Source organism: Bufo bufo, chromosome 1 (genome assembly GCF_905171765.1).
Source record: "Bufo bufo chromosome 1, aBufBuf1.1, whole genome shotgun sequence".
Lineage (NCBI taxonomy): Eukaryota > Metazoa > Chordata > Amphibia > Anura > Bufonidae > Bufo > Bufo bufo.
This window is the reverse complement of record NC_053389.1, coordinates 137,821,307-137,843,284: the sequence shown is the minus strand read 5'-3', so window position 1 is coordinate 137,843,284 and position 21,978 is coordinate 137,821,307. Positions and strand designations below refer to the sequence as shown.

The window sequence follows — 21,978 nt, the reverse complement described above, 5'->3', positions numbered from 1 at the left end:
ACATGGGACTGTGTGTTGAAGGTGGCTGGGCAGGAGGTCATGCTATTTACATGGGACTGTATGTTGATGGTTGCTGTGGAAGGGAGTGATGTTTTTTACATGGGCCTGTATTGATGGCGGCTGTGGGAGAGAGTGATGTTATTTACATGGGACTGTGTTGGAGATGGCTGGGGAGAGGGTCATGTTATTTACATGGGACTGTATGTTGATGGTGGCTGTATGAGGGAGTGATGTAATTTACATGGGAATGTATGTGGGTGGTGGCTGTGGGAGGGAGTGATGTTATTTACATAGAACTATATGTCGGAAGGGGCTCGGGGAGGCAGCGATGTTATTTACATGGGACTGAATGTTGAAGGTGACTGGTGGGGGGAATGTTATTTACATGGGACTGAATGTTGACGGGGTGATTTTAACATGGGATTGCATGTTGGAGGCGGCTGAGGAGGGGGTGATATTATTTACTTCGGACTGTATGTTGAAGGCGGCTGAGGAGGAGGTGATGTTACTTACATGGGACTGTATTTTGGAGGGGGCTGTAGATAGAGAGGGATGTTATTTACATGGGACTATATGGTGGAGGGAGGAAAATAGTGTTATTTACATGGGACTGTATGTTGGAGGGGATGAAGGGAGGAGAGTAATGTTATTTACATAGGACTGTATTTTGGAGAGGGCAGGAGAGATGGTGTGATGTTATTTACATGGGACTGTATGGTGGAGGAAGAAATATAACTACAGGGGGCACTGCAAATCCAGGGGACATTAGGCATTCTTATTACTACTGTGGGTCTTATAGGAGAGACATAGATCCATCCTATTTCTACTAAAATCACTATGGGGGGACTTATTACTACTGAGGGGTCTGTAAAGAGCTTTATTACCACTGGGGAACAATAGGGGGTCTTATTTCTACTGGGGGCTCTGTGAGGGTATTATTAATACTGGGGGGCTCTTCTACTAATGGGGGCCCTCTTGGGGAGCATCATCACGGTTGGGGGCTCTGTAGGGGGCAGTATTACTAATGAGGGCATTTTAGAAGGGAATTACTATTGATGGGACTATGAGGAGCACTATTACTATGGGGGCACTCATATTTATTCAGGATAGTATTTGGGGGTATTGGGGGGCACAGCGATCAGCAGGATAACACTGTGGGGACTCCAGGTTGGGGGATGATAAAAATGTGAGGAAGCTAAGATGTCTGTGTGTCACACTCTGCAGAGACGAGGCGACTGAAAGAAGTTGTATGGACCAAATGGAGAAGATGATTACATAAAAGATCTACATCTGAGGAGACGTCACCTGGAGGCCCTGGATGTGACAGGTATGTGCTGCTGTATAGCGAGTACAGCAAAATGTGGTGTGTGGGGGGAGGGGGTTGCGAATTAGAGAACTGGGCCTTATTAATTGGGGCTTGGGCCCCGGATCTTTTGAGACCCTAACAAAAGTGTGTGTGTGGTGGTGTGGAAGTTGAGGTCTCTGTACATTGATCATAATTGCAAACCGATGCAAATTATATCTAAAATTTACGCCATTCCATAACTGGCATACATCTCACCTTTGGTGCATGGACATCCTGAAGATGCGGCAAATATATTGGCATGTGTCCCTTAAAGGGTTGTCTGAGTTAAATAAAAACTTGGCCAACCCTTGAAAATGTGCTAAAACAACAAAAGAATTGATCCTCACCCCTTCTCCTCCCTGCTCCTTCCAGCGCTGAGCTCCGGTCCTGCCCACTTCAGATGTCATCTTACTGGCTGCAGAAGTGTCTTTCCGTGCACAAAGGTCACCATGCAGCCAATCACTGTTCTCAGCAGTGCTTGGGATGTCACTGCTCAAGACAGTGATTGGCTGTAGCTGTGATCTGTGTGCACGGAACATCACTGCTGCAGCCAGGAAAGAAAACAGCAGCGGGGAGGATCTGAGCACACTGCAGGACGACGCAGGGGAGAAAAGAGAAAAGTATTAATACTTTCATTGTAGACCATTTACAGTTTTAATTTTACTCGGACGACTACTTTAGTAAGTTCAGTGCATCTTACTCAACCAAACTATTTACAAAGCCTGGCATGTGAAACGTCTAAATCTGCCTCACTTTTGGAGGCACAATTGCCTAAAACTGCCTCCTTTGGTGGGTAGTAATGCCTAAAGGTGCCTCACTTTGGTGGATGCCAACGCCTTAATCTGCTTAACTTTGAGGTGGGGTGAGGTGGGGTGAGGTTGCGTGGGGTGGGGTAATATTTTAATGAGGGAACACAATCCCTTCCAGCCAATAAATAGAACGGGGGAGTTTCTTCCAAGGGTCCTTTAATAAGTGCATGTCCCCCACTAGTATCATTCATATGAGGCATTTATAGATATCCCAACACTGGTACCCAGTTATCTGTTCATATGCCAATGCCTCCCTAGATTAAATGAGGACAGGTTACTACTATGTACACAGGACATACACTGCTACTATATACAGGATGATGAATACACACTACATTTACACATTCCAAGACCTGTTTATCAGATCAATGCTTTCTAAGAAAAGCCTAAAGATGAAGATCCCTACACACCGAGTAAGTGATGCACTACAGGCAGCCTCTGTGTCCACAGCAACAATGGAGGGCGTGCCAGGAGGATTATGCCCGGTAATGGGCAATGGATGTGCGGCTAGCCTGGTGATAAGAAGCATGGCATCACCAGCTATACCACAGGGCAGCATGCACTGAGTGGCCTGAGATAAGAGCAGATAGTGTGCGCACTATGTTCTCTCAGCTGGACCTGCTACTAAGCTAGTGCAGCTTAGTATTGAAGTTCTGACAATGTATTAAAATTACAAGTGCATTAAAGTATTGAAATAGTATTGATATTTCAATGCATCGTGCAACCCTACTCTGCCGATCATCCCTCTCATATCTATCTATCTAGGTGCTGAACTTCGGCGTATCCAGCGCCAGTCTAAATGTAAGAAAGCTTCCTTGCCGGCTTACATTTAGACCATTGTCTACGCCTAAAACAGGCGTAGAAAATAATGAATGAGATGGGCCTGCCGGCATGTCCCCTTCCCCACCCACTCCACGACCACATTTTTAGACCTGGCAGATAACCTTTGCGCCGCAATCTGAGCCAGAAGTATGGCTAATATAGGTGTATTTTGTAACACCCCAGAGTTGTGTTACCACTCCTACACCCTGCTACTATCTTTAATAGTCTGACCAAAATGTTCTCTGTGTATTTCGGTCCAGGTCCTCTACGCTGTGCATTCCTAATCTTGTTATGCAACTGTTTTATTACATGTAATGTGCCTGGTTTACCAGCAGGTGGCAGTGAAAATGGCAGAGCTATAGTGCAGATCGGCGGACGGGCGCATCCAGGGTCCACTTCAACAATTGGTAGAGTAGCAGCTTCCGCCCACTGCTGCTCCACCAATCAAATTACAGCAGCAGCACAAAGGAGAGGTAGGAGATTCCCTCTCTCCCCTCTTCTCCTTTCTTTACGGGCCACACCGTTGCACCCCCCACCAGCAGGGCTCAGGGGAAATATAAAATAATTTGTTTTTTTATTTTTCTTTAGAAATATTGCCCTGCTGGCCACACCCCTGATCCGGCTCCCAGGGCCCTTGTTGGCTCGGGCCCCGAAGCAGTGGCTTCTCCTGCTTCCCCGATAGCCACACCACTCCTGTCCTCCATTGTTAAAACCCCCCACTAACCTAACTGCAGAGGGAAACAGTCAGCTGTCATGAAAAGAAAACTGTATGACTTCTATATAAAGTTTTGGATGTGACTGGAGTACGCTGTAAGTTCTCAATACAGTAGCTCCATACATTTCAAACATAGAAGGCAGAATACCCTAAAGCTGTCATGTTCATATTCCAGTCTTTCCCAGAAATCGCTGTAGTCACTGTAACTATTTAAATTATAAGGAGATATAAGTTACTCTGATGAAGAACCAGCAGGGGGTAGTAGTGAGTGATAAAAAAAAATGCATGCTGCTTTAGATGTGACTGGAGTATAGTTTCAAATCAAATAAATGACATACCTTCTGTCTAAACTACTCACCTCAATTACATTTCTTCATATTTCCTCCAAATCAAAACCCCTTTCACCTGAAAATGCATAACTTTCACATGATCGGGCGCCAGCTCCAAGATAATGGATGGTTGTGCTGAAGCGGAGACTGTGGCTGTGCCTCGTGGATTTTTCAGCTTCCACATTGAAACCTGTATCAGACAGGTTGATACTGGGGATCCACATGACTTGATGATTACTACACATCACAACACGCGCGCCATGAAAACATCAACTGATTCACAATCAGCTCAATGCTAACCGCATTCTTTGAGCTGTTTTAAAGAAGGAAATCAATTGCTGAGATGTGAGCGAGCGAGGGGAGTCCTATGGGTATTAAAAGAAGCAAATGACTCTCTCTAAGGTAACACTATAGCTCACAGTACCAGCCATGGAATGCAACACATTTATAAGGTGCCTCAACACGTCTGAGGAAATCTGTGACCGATACAGTCAAATAATCTTACACTGAATAAAACAGCGACACGGACACAAGAATTGAATAATTCCTTACATTTAGAGCCATTGTATAAGGCAAGGGGCAGAGTTTAAAGAGCTGCCCCAGGCACAAATCAATAAAATATTCCATGTGATGAAATTATTTTATATTACAGTTATATCTGCCATAATGCTGCTTTCTATGTACAAAGATATTACTGCTATTATACTGCCCTTATGTACAAGATTATAATTACTATAATACTGCTCCTATGTACAAGCATATAACTACAATAATACTGCCCTTTCTGTGCAAGAATAAAACTGCTATAATACTGCCCCCTATGTACAAGAATATAACTACTATAACACTGTTCCTTATGTACAAGAATATAACTACTATAATACTGCTCCTATCTACAAGAATATAACTACTATTATACTGCCCTTATGTACAAGATTATAATTACTATAATACTGCTCCTATGTACAAGCATATAACTACAATAATACTGCCCTTTCTGTGCAAGAATAAAACTGCTATAATACTGCCCCCTATGTACAAGAATATAACTACTATAACACTGTTCCTTATGTACAAGAATATAACTACTATAATACTGCTCCTATCTACAAGAATATAACTACTATAACACTGTTCCTTATGTACAAGAATATAACTACTATAATACTGCATCATACGTTATATACTATTTTTATTTTTCCCTCTATGTATAAGTATATAAATACTATAATACTGCCTCCTATGGTATGTACAAACATATAAAATATTGCCTCATGTGGTATGTGCAAGAAAATAACTATTATAATGGTGCCAGTTTCTGAGTATGGAACATTTTATAACCGAGTGCTGGGGAGGGCGACAGATATGGCAGGAGATAACCAGCAAGCTAAAATTCCCAAGGCTGCATTCTCTAACCTAACCAGACATCCTCTATGGTGTAACATCACAGGTAGCTGACATTGCATCTAAATAAAATACTATCATACAAGAACAAGAGTGTCCATCCACAGTGAGCTGTAAACCTCATCCTGTCAGAGCTAAGGTGGATCAGATCTCTAGTGGTTAGGAGACAGGGCAAGAATGAAAAATTATGGAGGAATGTATATTTGGAGTAATTTTGGCTCAAGTATCGTAATATTGTTTATTTATTAATCTTTTCTCCCATGTATTTGTGATGCACTCTTAAGTTATTATACATTTATTCTTTAGATGATATGTCTGATTTCTGTTAAATAATTGTTTGTTCATTCTGATTCTGAAATGTATTATTGTATTTTTGCTTGTTTTTACTAATAAAAATTGCCTCCTATGTACTAGAATATAACTACTATAATTCAGTCTCTAATGTAATAAAATATAACTACCCTATGGACACGAATATAACTAATTTTAATTCTGACTCCTATGAGCTACAAGATAACTATTATTACGTATTTATAGGTACTGTATGTATAAGAATGTATCTACTATTTTAATGTTCTCTATGTGCAACAATATAACTATAATACTACTGGCCCAATGTGCAAGGAATTAACTTTTATAATTCTACCCTTTTATACAAAAATATAATATAGAATATAATTACTATAATATTACCCCTCCGTACAAGACTATAACTGTAAGACTGTAACTACTATAATGAGGCTTCCTATGTACATGAATATAACTATTATAATACTGCCCCATATGTACAAGAATATAACTACTATAATACTACCCTCTATGTACAATATAACTACTATAATACTGCCTCCTATGTACATGAATATAACTATTACAATACTGCCCCATATGTACAAGAATATAACTACTATAATACTACCCTCTATGTACAATATAACTACTATAATACTGCCTCCTATGTACAAGAACATAACTACTATAATACTACCCTCTATGTACAATATAACTACTATAATACTGTCTCCTATGTACAAGAATATAACTACTATAATACTACCTCCTATGTACAAGAATATAACTACTATAATACTACCTCCTATGTACAAGAATATACCTACTATAATACTGCCTCCTATATACAAGAATATAACTACTATAATACTACCTGATCCCTATGTCCAAGGGTATAATGCTGCCTAGTATGACTGAACTTTATTAACCCCTTAGTGACCACCCATACGTGTTTTCACGGCGGTCACTAAGGGGCCTTGGACTGGGCCGTGGCTTTTTTACGGCAGCCCAATCTAAGCACTACACGGGTCCCCTGTGCAGCGGGGACCCGGCTCTCATATATGAGCCGTGGCCCTGCTCTAACAGCCCGGATTGGTAGGAGTGCCGATCCGGGCTGCTTAACACTTTACATGCCACAGGCAATGGCGCCCACCGCATGTAAAGTGCTGACAGAGGGAGCGGACTACCTCTGTCTCCCATCAGCACCCCGCAAATGCGATATCGGGGTGCCAATGTGCGTGAAGGGTGCCTGGGGTCTGATGTAGGCCCCAGACCTCTCTGGCGCAGCCTGCTGGTCAATGTTAGAATAGCATTGCCATTAAAATGCAATGCACTATAGAAATAGTGCATTGCATTTTAAAAGAAATGAAAAAGCTATCTGTTATAGTCCCCTTGTGGGGTAAAAAAACAAAAAAAAAAATTTATTCAATAAAAAAAAAACATTAAAAAAATACGCTTTTCAATGAAAAAAATTGCAAAAAAAAGATATCTTTCCCATATGTTTGGTATTGCCGCGTCCGTAACGATCAGGACTACATATATATCAGGTAAATTATCCTCTACAGTGAACGCTGTAAAAAAAAATAAAAAAATAAAAGACAGAATTGCTAATTTATTCTTAGTTGCCACCAAAAAAACATAACAAGTGATCAAAAAGCACGATTTACTCCAAAATGATACCAATGTAAAATACAAGTAGTCCCTCAAAAATCAAGTCCTCACACAATTCCATAGAAAGGAAACTAAAAAAGTTATGGGTCTTGGAAGTGGCAATCCAAAAACATTTTTTTCTTTTTTAAAAAAGGGCGTTTTATTGCTAAAAAGTAGTAAAATTATGTATTTGGCATCAATGTAATTATACGGACCCATAGAATAAAGATATAATGTTATTTATACCGAAAAATTAACACCGTAAAATTTATAAAGCAGTGGCATTATTGCTGTTTTTCCCTTCTCCCTCCCAGAAAGAGTTAATAAAAGTTAATCAGAAAGTTATGTGTACCCCAAAATGGAACCGTTAAAAACTACAACTTGTCCCACAAAAACCAAGCCCTCATAAAGCTATATAGGCGGAAAAATAAAAAAGTTATAGCTCTTGGAACACGACGATGAAAAAAAGAAGAAAAACGCTTTCTATCTCTGCCGACATCAAATCTGATTTCCTGTTGCTGTGAGTATTTGTAGGATGTGTATGGCTACATGGTGTTGTATCTCCTTATACCACTTGAAGAGCCTGTGTTTGAAGCTCAAGAAATCAATAGGAAGCTCAGACTTTATTGCATAATAGAGTAAATAATTTTGGCAAATCATCCTATTATTAACCCAAAGATATGAAATGAAAAAGCAATCAGGCAATAATAGATAAGTGGATATGCCCTTTAAGAAACCACAGGCTGGATACAAATGTCTTGGATGAAATGCCACAAAAGCTGCAGAGAAGCAGAATTAAACATCGCTGTTAACTCAACTGTGAACCTCTTTTTGGAAGAACAAGGTTTATGCAAAATACAACAATTTGTAGCTGCCAGTATGGTGTACTGCGGGATTCTGGGAGCAGAGTCCAAGCCTTTTTGGAGAAAGCTTTAACTTTCTGTTCCCGGAAAATGCTAAAATGTCTACTTCATGCGTGAGCCAAATGTGATTAGAGAGCGTCTTCTGTAAATTATCATAATTCTTACTTTAAAAGTTTACTGAACGGTGTATGGAATTGTTTCTGAGGGGTAAAATCTTTTCTTGGAGTAAATACTTTACAAATAAAATTAGAAAATTCTATCTATCTATCTATCTATCTATCTATCTATCTATCTATCTATCTATCTATCTATCTCTCTATTTACAGTATCTATCTATCTATCTATCTATCTATCTATCTATCTATCTATCTATCTATCTATCTATCTATCCAATCAATATCTATCTATCTATCTATCTATCTATCTATCTATCTATCTCTCTATTTACAGTATCTATCTATCTATCTATCTATCTATCTATCTATCTATCTATCTAAAAAATGCAAACAGGCAGCACTCTGGAATAATTGATGAAATAAAGAAGGAATTTTATTCACCCATGTGGACGTGACGTTTCGGCTCAGCGTTAGAGCCTTACATCAATTATTCTAGAGTGCTGCCTGTTTGCATTTTTTTACTTTTTTGGGCAATAGTCTAGTCCCTTTAGGCGTGCACCTACGTTTGTTTTTTGCTTTATTCTTGTGCTGCCATTTTTCTACTTTTGTATCTATCTATCTATCTATCTATCTATCTATCTATCTATCTATCTATCTATCTATCTATCTATTATCTACACTACCCACAAAAAGTTTGGGTTATTTGGCTTTCAGGTGAAATTTATGGAAAGCATAAAAAGTTCACTCTACAGTGATATTATATCATGAAAGTAGGGCATTTAGGTAGCAATGGTGATTTCCTCATCTCAAACAATTTATTGAAACAAAAGCCAACACCAGTGGTGGGTATATTCCCCCACAACAATGTCAATGTCTCAATAACTGGTCACGTGGTCTTGAGCATCAATTACAGCTTGACAACGATGTCTCATGCTGTTCACAAGTCGACTTACTGTCTGCTGAGGCATAGCACCCCACTCTTCATAAAGGGCAGCCATGAGGTGATTGAGGTTCTGGGGTACAGAGTGACGAGCCTCTACATGCCAACTCAGCTGATCCCCTAGGTTTTCAATGGGATTCAGGTCTGAAGAAAGTGCAGGCCACTCCATTTGAGGCACCCCAGTCTCCAGCAGTCGTTCCCCAATGATATGACCTTGATGAGCTGGCACTCTGTCGTCCATGAAGATGAAATTAGGCCTGTGTTGTTCATGCAGAGGCACAGTGCCTGGCTTAATGATGTTATTCAAGTAGTATGGGCTTGTCACTGTACCATTCACAAAGTGTAGGGCAGATATATATTGACTAAACACACCTGCACTGTAACACCACCAAAGGCTCATCTGGTGACAACAGTGGCTGATGCAAAGCGCTCTCCTTGATGTCTCCAACATTGTTGGCAGCCATCATTTCTGTTCAGCGTGAATCGACTTTCATCAGTGAACAGCACCGAGGCCCACTGGCCCCTCGTCGAGTGTAGATGCTCCCTGGCCCATACAAGACGATGATGGGTGTGTCTAGTGGTGTGGTCATGTACCCTTGCAGGTCGTCTAGTACGCAGACCATGCTGATGTAAACTGTTTCAAATGGTCTGACGTGACACTTGGTGCCTCTCATGTTCCTTAAATGTGACTGGAGTTGTGTGGCATTCATCATCTGGCTTCCCTGGGCATTGTTCTTCTATGCCTTTTTATGACTCTTCCAGTCGCTCTGTATCTCTGTTGTAACCTGCTGATGACACTCTGTGACACTCTAAGCTCAGTGGCCACTTCCGTCTAAGAACATCCTGTTTGAAGCCTCGCAATGGCGAGGTACTGTTGATCAATTGCTACTTGCTAGGTGTGGTCTTTGTCTCTTGATGTAAAAATGTGAACAGCATGACGAGGAGGACTGTTTAAATACCAATTCTAATTGAACCAGGACATTTATTGGGCGATTCATGGATCAAACAGCTGTTGTGAATTTTGCCTTTAAGCTCCTTGTTAGAGAACCGCACGTTGTGCACTAAGTACTAATACATTGAATAGTTGGACATGTGCCTTCAGAAGTTTAGAGAAGGTCACAAGAAAGAGTTTTCCAATTTCACAAACAGCCCCCCTATGTGCCGGGCCCCTCACAGGTAATTTACTTACCCCGCTCCCTGCGCCGCTTCTGGTCCCCGCACTGCCGCTGCTGCTTCTCCCTGTACACATGTTTTCATCCGTGTACAGGAAGAAGCAGGCGGGGATGGGGACGAGCCTCCCTCGCATCGCGGGTGACGCTAGGGAAGCTCGTCCCTGTTCCCGCCTGCCATTGGCTGCTCTACCACGACACCGGTTGTTTTCATCCGTGTACAGGGAGAAGCAGCAGTGGCGGTATGAGGACCAGGAGCGGCGCAGGGAGCGAGGTGAGTATATTACCTGTGAGGGGCCCGGCACATGGGGGGGCTGTTTATGAAATTGGATAACCCCTTTAAGTTCACCTGTAAAGGTTAGAGTGCATTTTAGATTTATCCTGAAATTTCACCCACAAGCCAAATATCCCTAACTTTTTGTGAGTAGTGTATCTCTATCCTCCTGAACTGAAAGCCCTTTGGTGAGCTTTACATAGTAAAGGGTGGTCCTATGAAGGGAAAATGAGCTATGCACTAATAGGGCATGTGGCAATAGGTTATCTATGATAGACAACCCTTTTAAAGCGACAGTACCCATACATCATTTTTGCGAAATGTCAATTAGAATTTGGGGCTGTCTCAAAAATAAGTCAAATGGAAGACAAATGGGCACCAATCTATTGTTTTCTATGATGGAATAATCTACATGACATACATGCTACATACATAATACATACATACTATTTATATAAATATATAATAGCACCGGTCTTCTCTAATGGAACGCAGGCTCATTATGGGCTCCTAGGTCTCCAGGGCTCAGCTTCCTGCACCTTCTATTGTTACTTCCCAGCATTTTTTTAAAATGTGAGTTTGAGTTTTTGTAACAATGCTGGGAGAAATGGCAAAATAAAAACTGCAGTAGTTTTGAACTTTTTGGATGCGGCTAGTTCTATTTCTTGAGAGTGGTCACTTCTTGTAAGCCTAATTTGGGTCATTTAGAAGAGGCCGTGAGACTAATGACTATCAACGCTGGTTGTTCATCGACCATGAAGAGATTACAATAGCTCAAAGTCCAGCCGAATGGTCAAAAACTGCAACTCAACTAGGAGCAATGGTGAGTAAATGTCATCTGTGTGATGGCATAGTATGAGACACTGTTACTTTTCTGCTAATGACTTAGCTGAGACTGCAGTTACCGTAAGAAAAACATGTAATTAAAGATCTACAAAGTACAAAAAATTCAGAGTGCATGAAAATTTATTCAATTCTACTTTCAAAGTATGAAGTGTATCTCTATCAAGAGTGCAATGGAAACCTAGAGCCATGTTCTTCACTTAAAGGGGAACTCCAACTGAGGTATATCAATAGGTATGGAGTCTTAGCCATTAAATTGAAATTTATGGTGTGCTTCTAGACTATGGTAAGCTATTTTCACACAATAGGTTAGAGAGCCTCTGCATTGCCAACTACCTAGCATGGGTGTACATAGACTTAAAGGGCTTTGCCCTTGGTTGATGTAAAAAATGCTAATGCATTGGACTGCATGTGAGAAGCAATCTATTGTTCTCTATGGGAACTATATTAAAAAAAAGTGTAAAAAAATTATAAATGCTTTTAAAAATAAAAAAATAAAAAAATTCCTCAAAATAAAAATAAAAATATGTAAACAATAAAAAAATACACATCATGGGCATCGCCTTGAGAAAAAACGCACGTACTATTAAAGTATAAAAATATTTTTCCCACACGGCAAACAGAAAAAAAGTAAAAATGAGCCCTCACACAGCTCCTTACATATTGCAATGAAAAGAAATGTTCCCAAAGTTTTCTTTTTTCAGTATTAAAATGCAGAAAAAACTATAAATATGTGGTATCTCTGTAATTGTACTGACTTGGAGAATAAAAGTAACAGGTCAGTTTTACCGTATAGGAAGCGGTAAACATCATAAAACTGTGGTGGAATTGTGTTTTTTTTTATAATTCCATCCCATTTTGAATTCTTTTCCCCACTTCCCACCACATTGTATGCAACCGTAAATGGTGCCATTAGAAACTGCATCTTGACCCGCAAAAATCAAGCCCTCCTAATGGCTATGTGAATGAAAAAGTAAAAAAGTTATATGGCTTTGGAAGAGCTGGGAGTAAATAATTAAAATAAAAAAATGGACAATCACCTGGTCTTGAAAGGGATAAGTTCCCTGTTGCACCATAAAAATAAGATTAAGAAGTATATTGGGTGCTCGGGAGTACTAATAGAAATTTTAGTTTATTTTTGGTCCATAAACCTTTATATGTGACTTTACAAGTTTGCATAAATCGCATTAGGGACAATTTCTAGGAAAATTACCCCAAATATCTTTTATCTTCATTTGACATCTAACCTACAGTAAGTGGGTGATCCGCCCTCTTTGGACAATTAATTTCATTTCTATGTAGGCAATAAGGTGACAGCCTCCACGGATGGCCTCCAGGGTCCTTATCAGTTATTTAAGACACTCTCTCAACATAGCGACACCTGTGAGGACACCTGAACCTCAGTTAATATCATGCAATGAGGGTTGCATTGCTTTATAAAATGTGGCACAGTCTGCCACTGGCAGCACTGATTGGATGGTGTCAGCCTGTGCAGGGACACACCCCCCAACTGGTAACACCCATCTAGACCTTTATTACAGGCGGCTAGTAATTCATTCATAATGTCTAGTAGGAGTAACAGAGGAATTGCACAACATAAAATTAGGAGAATAAATGACACAGACTCATTATTCCATGGGAAATGTAAGTAATTAATAAAACAGACAAAAAATAGGGATAATATATTTTGTCATTATACAGGGTGGGCCATTTATATGGATACACCTTAATAAAATGGGAATGGTTGGTGATATTAACTTCCTGTTTGTGGCACATTAGTATATGTGAGGGGGGAAACTTTTCAAGATGGGTGGTGACCATGGCAGCCATTTTGAAGTCAGACATTTTGAATCCAACTTTTGTTTTTTCAATAGGAAGAGGGTCATGTGACACATCAAACTTATTGGGAATTTCACACGAAAAACAATGGTGTGCTTGGTTTTAACGTAACTTTATTCTTTCATGAGTTATTTACAAGTTTCTGACCACTTATAAAATGTGTTCAATGTGCTGTCCATTGTGTTGGATTGTCAATGCAACCCTCTTCTCCCACTCTTCACACACTGATAGCAACACTGCAGGAGAAATGCTAGCACAGGCTTCCAATATCCGTAGTTTCAGGTGCTGCACATCTCGTATCTTCACAGCATAGACGATTGCCTTCAGATGATACGAGATGTGCAGCACCTGAAACTACGGATACTGGAAGCCTGTGCTAGCATTTCTCCTGCGGTGTTGCTATCAGTGTGTGAAGAGTGGGAGAAGAGGGTTGCATTGACAATCCAACACAATGAGCAGCACATTGAACACATTTTATAAGTGGTCAGAAACTTGTAAATAACTCATGAAAGAATAAAGTTACGTTAAAACCAAGAACACCATTGTTTTTCGTGTGAAATTCCCGACAAGTTTGATGTGTCACATGACCCTCTTCCCATTGAAAAAACTAAAGTTGGATTCAAAATGTCCGACTTCAAAATGGCCGCCATGGTCACCACCCATCTTGAAAAGTTTCCCCCCTCACATATACTAATGTGCCACAAACAGGAAGTTAATATACCAACCATTCCCATTTTATTAAGGTGCATCCATATAAATGGCCCACCCTGTAGAATACATAAAGAGGATAACCAGTATCATTAAACTCTTTTCAGTTGTCTTTATGGATTCTTTCAGAGCATATTGAGTTGCTTATCACCCCAATGGATCAAGGAACTGTTGTCAGACATATTCCTTTAAGTGAATATTCAGTCTTAAACACTATACTTCATTCTGTACTTTATCATTTCTTAAGGCATCAGAACTCTGTTTTTCTAATAGACAGCTCCAAATTGGCTGCATAGAAATGCTAAAGGGGTGGTCTACCTTTCAAACACTTTTGGGCAGCTGCCTACTATGGAGAGTATAATAATTACCTGATCCCCGACACTTCCTTCAGTCCACCATGCTCCAGCACCCTGAATGCACAGATATAAAGTGTGCCACTGCAGTCAATGACTGGCTGCAGTATTGACTTGTCCCCCAAGCGGCATGTGACCCAGTGTCGTGTGCTTGGGGGACACGTCACCGCTGTGGTTCGTCATTGGCTACAGAGGCACACACTACCCCCATCAATTCCAGAAGTTGACAAGCAGGGACCAGAGCTCAGTGGAGCAAAGGAGCCATAACTGGGTGTCGGGGAGCAGGTAAGTATTCTTCTTTCCACAGGTCCAGCAGGGAGGGCTGCCCCTTTAACTTATCGTACAAAATTCTGGCAGCTGCCACTAGAGAGAGATGAGGAGCTTACTTCATACTCTGCATACTGTGCATAGAACTCATTAATAAAACAGTATGCAGTAATCTTATGAGCTCCATCTACTGGTTGCAGTTAGCAACCAGAATGTTATAATTTACTTCTATCTATGAAGGGAGTTTAGATAAATGGAGCTCGGACTATTATAAATATCTATAAAGAAATTAATCAGCTGCACCTAAACATGACAGGCTGTTAAAAGGTCGCCATTCATTTTAAGGCGACTGTCATAGTACAGCAATATTGCTTAGATAATGGTATATGATAACTACTATCATAGAAGGAAACTGCTGATCATGTAGAAAGCGGGGACATTAAAGGGGTTGTCCAGGATTTTAGTATTGATGGGCTATCCCTGTGATGGCTAACCTCTAGCATTCCAGCTGTGGTAAAACTACAACTCCCAAGATGTAAATTTGCTTGGCTGTCCTCAGAACTCCATAGGAATGAATGGAGCATGCTGGGAATCATAGTTTCACCACAGGTGGAGTGCCGGAGGTTAGCCATCACTGGGCTATCCTCAGAATAGGCCATGAACATCCGTAGGACACCCCATACCCCTGACAATCAGCTGTTCTGCAGTAGCTGCAGCGCTGGAAGTACACAGCTGTCTACTGCATAGTAAATGAAAAGTGAATGAAAACGAACTCCCTCCGAAACACAATAGATGGGGCTGTGTACAGTAGTTCTGGCCTCCAAACTGTGGGGGCGCAGGAAACCGTACCCTTGCCAATCAGATATTGATGGCCTATCCTGAGGACAGGCCATCAATAGTAAAACCCTGAACAACCCCTTTTATATTTTTGCAAATACTTTTTTTGGGCTTCTGGACAACTCCTTTAGCAAACTTCTAGTAAACTTTACTAAGGCACTAATTAATCAGAAGCTCTTGCAAAAACCTATAGTATATAAAACAATAAAGTATTGGTGCCCCAGGGGTAACCGATTCTGTTAAATCTAATTTAATAATAGGTCCAAAGCTATGAATTTTCTTTCTGCTTTCAAAATGAAATGATTAAGTTAACTTGGAATCTAATTTATTCCAGATTTTTGTGACATTGTTCTAGCAGGTAGTGGGCAGAAGAGCTGCGCTTCTCTGCATGTTAGTTTGCCATCAGCATTAACATTCAGTTCGCTGTTCCTGTTTGTGCTCTGAAAGCCAGTGGAGCGTTCCCGATCCCAGACAAGGTATGAAGCCGAGTTCGAAGAGGATTTCAATGAGCATGATTATTAAATCATCAATATGGCAATTTTAGTGTTTGAAAACATTTTTAAAACATGAAACTTTATAGAGCGTAAAAATATTCATATATACATACTAAAAGAGTTTTAAAGGGATAGTATGCCAAATTCTTTTATGTCCTGTGTGCAGAAAAAAAGTTCAGTAAAGGAGTTGTTCAGGATTAGAAAAATGTACACGAGTTGTGTCTGGATTTGGAGCTCAGCTCCATTAAAGTAAATGGGTCTGACCTTCAACAGCACATAGAACCTGTGGACAGGTCTGGCAATTTATTTGGAATAAAGGAGTCATATTCATCTAATCCTTGATGACCCCTTTGAAGGGAGTTACCAAGACAGGAAAAAGTGAGAAAATGGCATAAAAAATGTTATTCACCTGATAGTTTGTCTCTGCTGGTCTTTTTGAATTTCCTGCAGCTGTAAGCTACTGTAGATCCATTTGACTGCTGCAGCCAATTATGGCATGAGGCATTACAAATGTAGGAAAAATAACCAAAAATGTTTGGGACCAATGGAGTGTTGGCATCAAATGGGCTGATTCCATTTAATTTAATTACATTTCCATCATTTAATCTAATTTTTCCAATTCCAGAAAACCCCTTTAATTATGGTTCTCTGTATAGACATGTATACAAAGTGATACCAGACTGACTTGCAACCTGTAGCCAGTTGTTGCAAAACTATAGCTTCCAGCACACCAGCATGGAGACTTTTTCTCTAAAGTACTACTTACACATAGGTTTCAGCTGTCCTATAAGTTCTTCCTTTGTCCACTTTGCCCATTCCTTCTTGTCTGTGTTGATTGAACAAAGAATAGGACCACACGGCTTCCCACAATCCTCTATGGCTGGGACATTCAAGTAATGGACCAATACAATGTCAGGATTCTGTAAAAATAGAAACAAAGGAGATGTTACCTTAAAGAAATTCCATCCATGATATTAATGTACCATATGGAAAAGGAAAGTCAGGAAGTTAGCAAATTAATTTACATTTAATCACATCAACAATGACCAGTGTGGTTGGTAGTACACCCCAAAAGTTTTCTAAAGATCTCTATGAAGGTTTATTCTTGTAGGAGATAAGAAGAACAATACAAGGAATGTGAAACCAGTGCTGAAAATATATTTTATAATATAATATCCATTGACACTTTTGGAGAGTTTCTGAAGGACACCAAATATGATCAATAATTTGTTCCAAATGTATGCTAGAACCATGAGTTACCAGATCTTTATGGAATGGGATCTTCATGTGGGATGGATAATGGTCCCTGATCATGGAACCTGAGCCAAGTACTCTCAGAAATGAATGTCTAAACATACATATAGCATACAGAGTGTTGATGCCTAGTGCCTTGTCTTTAATTGTCTTTTAGTCTTAGAGAAGGTGACATTTTCTATCAATTCCCCAAAATGCACTGAATTTCCAATGAAGCCCTTGGATGGGATTTCCAGGTGTGACCCTAATTGTACATTCATTCTAACATGTCAAAAGTGATAAGCTTTCCTGGATAAAGGAGGTTGGTGTGACAGGGTGCTTATAACCCCCTAAAACCCTGTGAGTCACCATCTGAGAATATTCTGTTGGTAATTTTGAGGTTTACCATGCACCTGCCTAAGTGTCCCCTATGATTTTTTTTTCTTTCTGTTGGTTCAATTGAAAATGTCCACAAGTGCAACCTTCTCACATATCATAGGACTGCTTGTCCCAAGAGGATTTTGATCAGCAGGTCAAAGATTTATGGGGCATGGATGCAATTCTCTTTGTTTGAGACGGCTTCTGAGGATTATAGAGTGATGTCCTTGGATGTAGCTCCCTGGTGGCTGTTTACCACTACCTCTGCACCAAAGAATTGTCAACTCCGTCCTGGTGCCCCTTGAACTAACCTATTTTTTTACTTGTTCGATTTTTGTATTTATGAGCAGGATATTTCTCCAGGCAGCTTCTGCCTACTGTACCTGTATGTTCTGGTTCTGGTTAAACCTTCAGTTTGCTGGGACATCCGATAGTTACTCTTACTTTTATCATCCCAGAAACATTCTGTAATACACTGAACTCACCTGTCATATTAGAAAAAAAAAAACAACTCATGGAGGACCCTAAACACTCCAAATTTTTTATTTTATTCTAGATTAACAAAGAACGGCATGAAGATTTTTTTTACTTTTCGGGATCAACATAGAAAATGTATCTTATTTTGAATCTTATATATTTAAATGTGATATATAAAGTGTTTGTAATATATATATATATATATATATATATATATATATATATATATATATATATATATAGTGATCCCTCAAAATACAATGGCCTCAGGATACAATGGTTTCAACATACAATAGACTTTTCTGACCCATCTTAAGTTGAAACCAGACTTACAATGTCTCAGACTCAGATCCAATCAAGGCCAACTTCTCTGGTGAAATAGCTGTGTTAGTTGCTGGTTAGCAGCGTTTCCTGACTGTTGTATGTAAGCACTTGCTTTCTCTCTTTTAGTTATCTGCTTATATTTCCAAAATTTTTATCCTCTCTTATCTTGGATGACATTTTTGGGCTTTGGAACCGATTACTCAGGTTACAATGGTTTCAACATACAATGGTCATCCTGGAACCAATTAATATTGTAACTTGAGGGACCACTGTGTGTATATATATATATATATATATATATATATATATATATATATATACACATATATACACTCACCTAAAGAATTATTAGGAACACCTGTTCTATTTCTCATTAATGCAATTATCTAGTCAACCAATCACATGGCAGTTGCTTCAATGCATTTAGGGGGGTAGTCCTGGTCAAGACAATCTCCTGAACTCCAAACTGAATGCCAGAATGGGAAAGAAAGGTGATTTAAGCAATTTTGAGCGTGGCATGGTTGTTGGTGCCAGACGGGCCGGTCTGAGTATTTCACAAGCTGCTCAGTTACTGGGATTTTCACGCACAACCATTTCTAGGGTTTACAAAGAATGGTGTGAAAAGGGAAAAACATCCAGTATGCGGCAGTCCTGTGGGCAAAAATGCCTTGTGGATGCTAGAGGTCAGAGGAGAATGGGCCGACTGATTCAAGCTGAAAGAAGAGCAACGTTGACTGAAATAACCACTCGTTACAACCGAGGTATGCAGCAAAGCATTTGTGAAGCCACAACACGCACAACCTTGAGGCGGATGGGCTACAACAGCAGAAGACCCCACCGGGTACCACTCATCTCCACTAAAAATAGGAAAAAGAGGCTACAATTTGCACGAGCTCACCAAAATTGGACTGTTGAAGACTGGAAAAATGTTGCCTGGTCTGATGAGTCTCTATTTCTGTTGAGACATTCAAATGGTAGAGTCCGAATTTGGCGTAAACAGAATGAGAACATGTATCCATCCTCTGATGGCGACTTCCAGCAGGATAATGCACCATGTCACAAAGCTCGAATCATTTCAAATTGGTTTCTTGAACATGACAATGAGTTCACTGTACTAAAATGGCCCCCACAGTCACCAGATCTCAACCCAATAGAGCATCTTTGGGATGTGGTGGAACGGGAGCTTCGTGCCCTGGATGTGCATCCCTCAAATCTCCATCAACTGCAAGATGCTATCCTATCAATATGGGCCAACATTTCTAAAGAATGCTATCAGCACCTTGTGGAATCAATGCGACGTAGAATTAAGGCAGTTCTGAAGGCAAAAGGGGGTCCAACACCGTATTAATATGGTGTTCCTAATAATTCTTTAGGTGAGTGTGTATATATATATATATATATATATATATATCCACAGTACAGACCAAAAGTTTGGACACACCTTCTCATTCAAAGAGTTTTCTTTATTTTCATGACTATGAAAATTGTAGATTCACACTGAAGGCATCAAAACTATGAATTAACACATGTGGAATTATATACATAACAAACAAGTGTGAAACAACTGAAAATATGTCATATTCTAGGTTCTTCAAAGTAGCCACCTTTTGCTTTGATTACTGCTTTGCACACTCTTGGCATTCTCTTGATGAGCTTCAAGAGGTAGTCCCCTGAAATGGTTTTCACTTCACAGGTGTGCCCTGTCAGGTTTAATAAGTGGGATTTCTTGCCTTATAAATGGGGTTGGGACCATCAATTGCGTTGAGGAGAAATCAGGTGGATACACAGCTGATAGTCCTAATGAATAGACTGTTAGAATTGGTATTATGGCAAGAAATGAGAAGGTGTGTCCAAACTTTTGGTCTGTACTGTATATATATATATATATATGTGCTCAAGGGTGGTCCCATGAGATTCACACCTCCAATGGCTTTTTCTTCTTTCCCAAATCAAACGTGTATTGTCTCTAAAAAAATACCCAACTTAAAACAAAAATGAAAAAATCATCCACTCCATCACGCATCCATAAGCCAAAAAGAACATTATGTTTATTTCTTCCATCCTCCTACTCATTAGTTGATGGAGAGAATAGTAGCATACTTCTGAAGTCACCCCTCCCCCACTGCTGTTAATATTACAGCACTGATAAAGAGGATAAGCCATATTCTGGTTCACATTGAATAGGGGGAGCTAGTATAGGGGCTCTCCAGAGCATCTATTAACAATTTAAAGGGCACTCATTTGTTAACAAATAGTCTAATATCTGCAATTATAATACCACATTGTATAACTATTTCATAACAAGATGAAAAATGACATTCTTTCAGCATTTTGGAATGTAACTGTCTGTAATAAACACCCCTAGTACTTTTACAATAGATGAAGAGGAGGCACTTCCAAAAGTTCATTGCGTGGCCTTGATTTAATGTCACTAATGAAACCAACCTCATCATTTTCAGAATTACTTCTCTCCAAATTCTTAGCTCAAATTATAGATAATTATTACTTTCATCTAATCCCGCAATACCCACTTATCTTAATTCCCCAATTCCAACTTTTTAACGAAAATAGTGATCTGCCACAATTATGTCCCACTGACACAGGCTTCATTAGTGCAAACACCAGAATAATGTTTACTTTTCCTGAATAAATCCTTTTAAATAGGCTAAAGCAATAATAATTTATACTTACGGGTTTCTATGGAAACTGTGAGGCACAAAACATACACTTATGACATCTATAGCCCAGCTGGTTTACCAGTGTGCTACTACGATACCAATTTATAAATAAAAAAAAGAGAAAAAACATATATAAAAATATGGTATGACATCTACTGCTTCTAATGTATTGTACAACAATATAACTACTATAATACTGCCTCCTCTGTACAAGAATCTTACTACTATAATTCTGCCCCTTATGTGCAACAATATAACTACTATAATACCACCCATATGTACAAGAAAATTACTACTATAATACTGCCTCCTATGTAGAAGAATGCAAGTACTGTAATACTGCCTCCTATGTACTGTACAAGAATATAGCTACTAGAATACTGCTCCTATGTAGAAGAATATAACTACTATAATATTGCCACCTATGTTCAAGAATATAACTACCCGGTACTATAATAATGCTCCTATGTACAGTAATATAACTACTATAATAATGCCACCTATATACAAGAATATAACTACTTTAATACCACCCCTATGTACAAGAATGTAGATACTATAATACCGCCCCGATGTACAAGAATATAACTACTATAATATTGCCCTCTATGTACAGAAATATAACTACCATAATACTTCCACTTATATACAAGAATATACTGTAACTACTATAATATTGCTTTCTATGTACAAGAATATAACTACTACAATACTGCCTCCTATGTACAAGAATATAACTACTATAATACTGCTCCTATGTAGAAGAATATAACTACTATAATATTTTCACCTATGTTCAAGAAAATAACTACCCGGTACT

The 21,978-nt window shown here is 39.4% G+C and overlaps 1 protein-coding gene across 1 annotated transcript in view; it reads right to left on the bottom strand.

Moving 5' to 3' along the window:
- The window catches only part of CAMTA1 (calmodulin binding transcription activator 1), a 1,602,965-nt gene that overhangs the window by 305,304 nt on the left and 1,275,683 nt on the right, over positions 1-21,978 (bottom strand). The window contains exon 6 of the mRNA XM_040424166.1: positions 16,835-16,988. Within this exon, the coding sequence (XP_040280100.1) occupies positions 16,835-16,988 (154 nt within the window). The remainder of the gene's footprint in view (positions 1-16,834; positions 16,989-21,978) is intronic.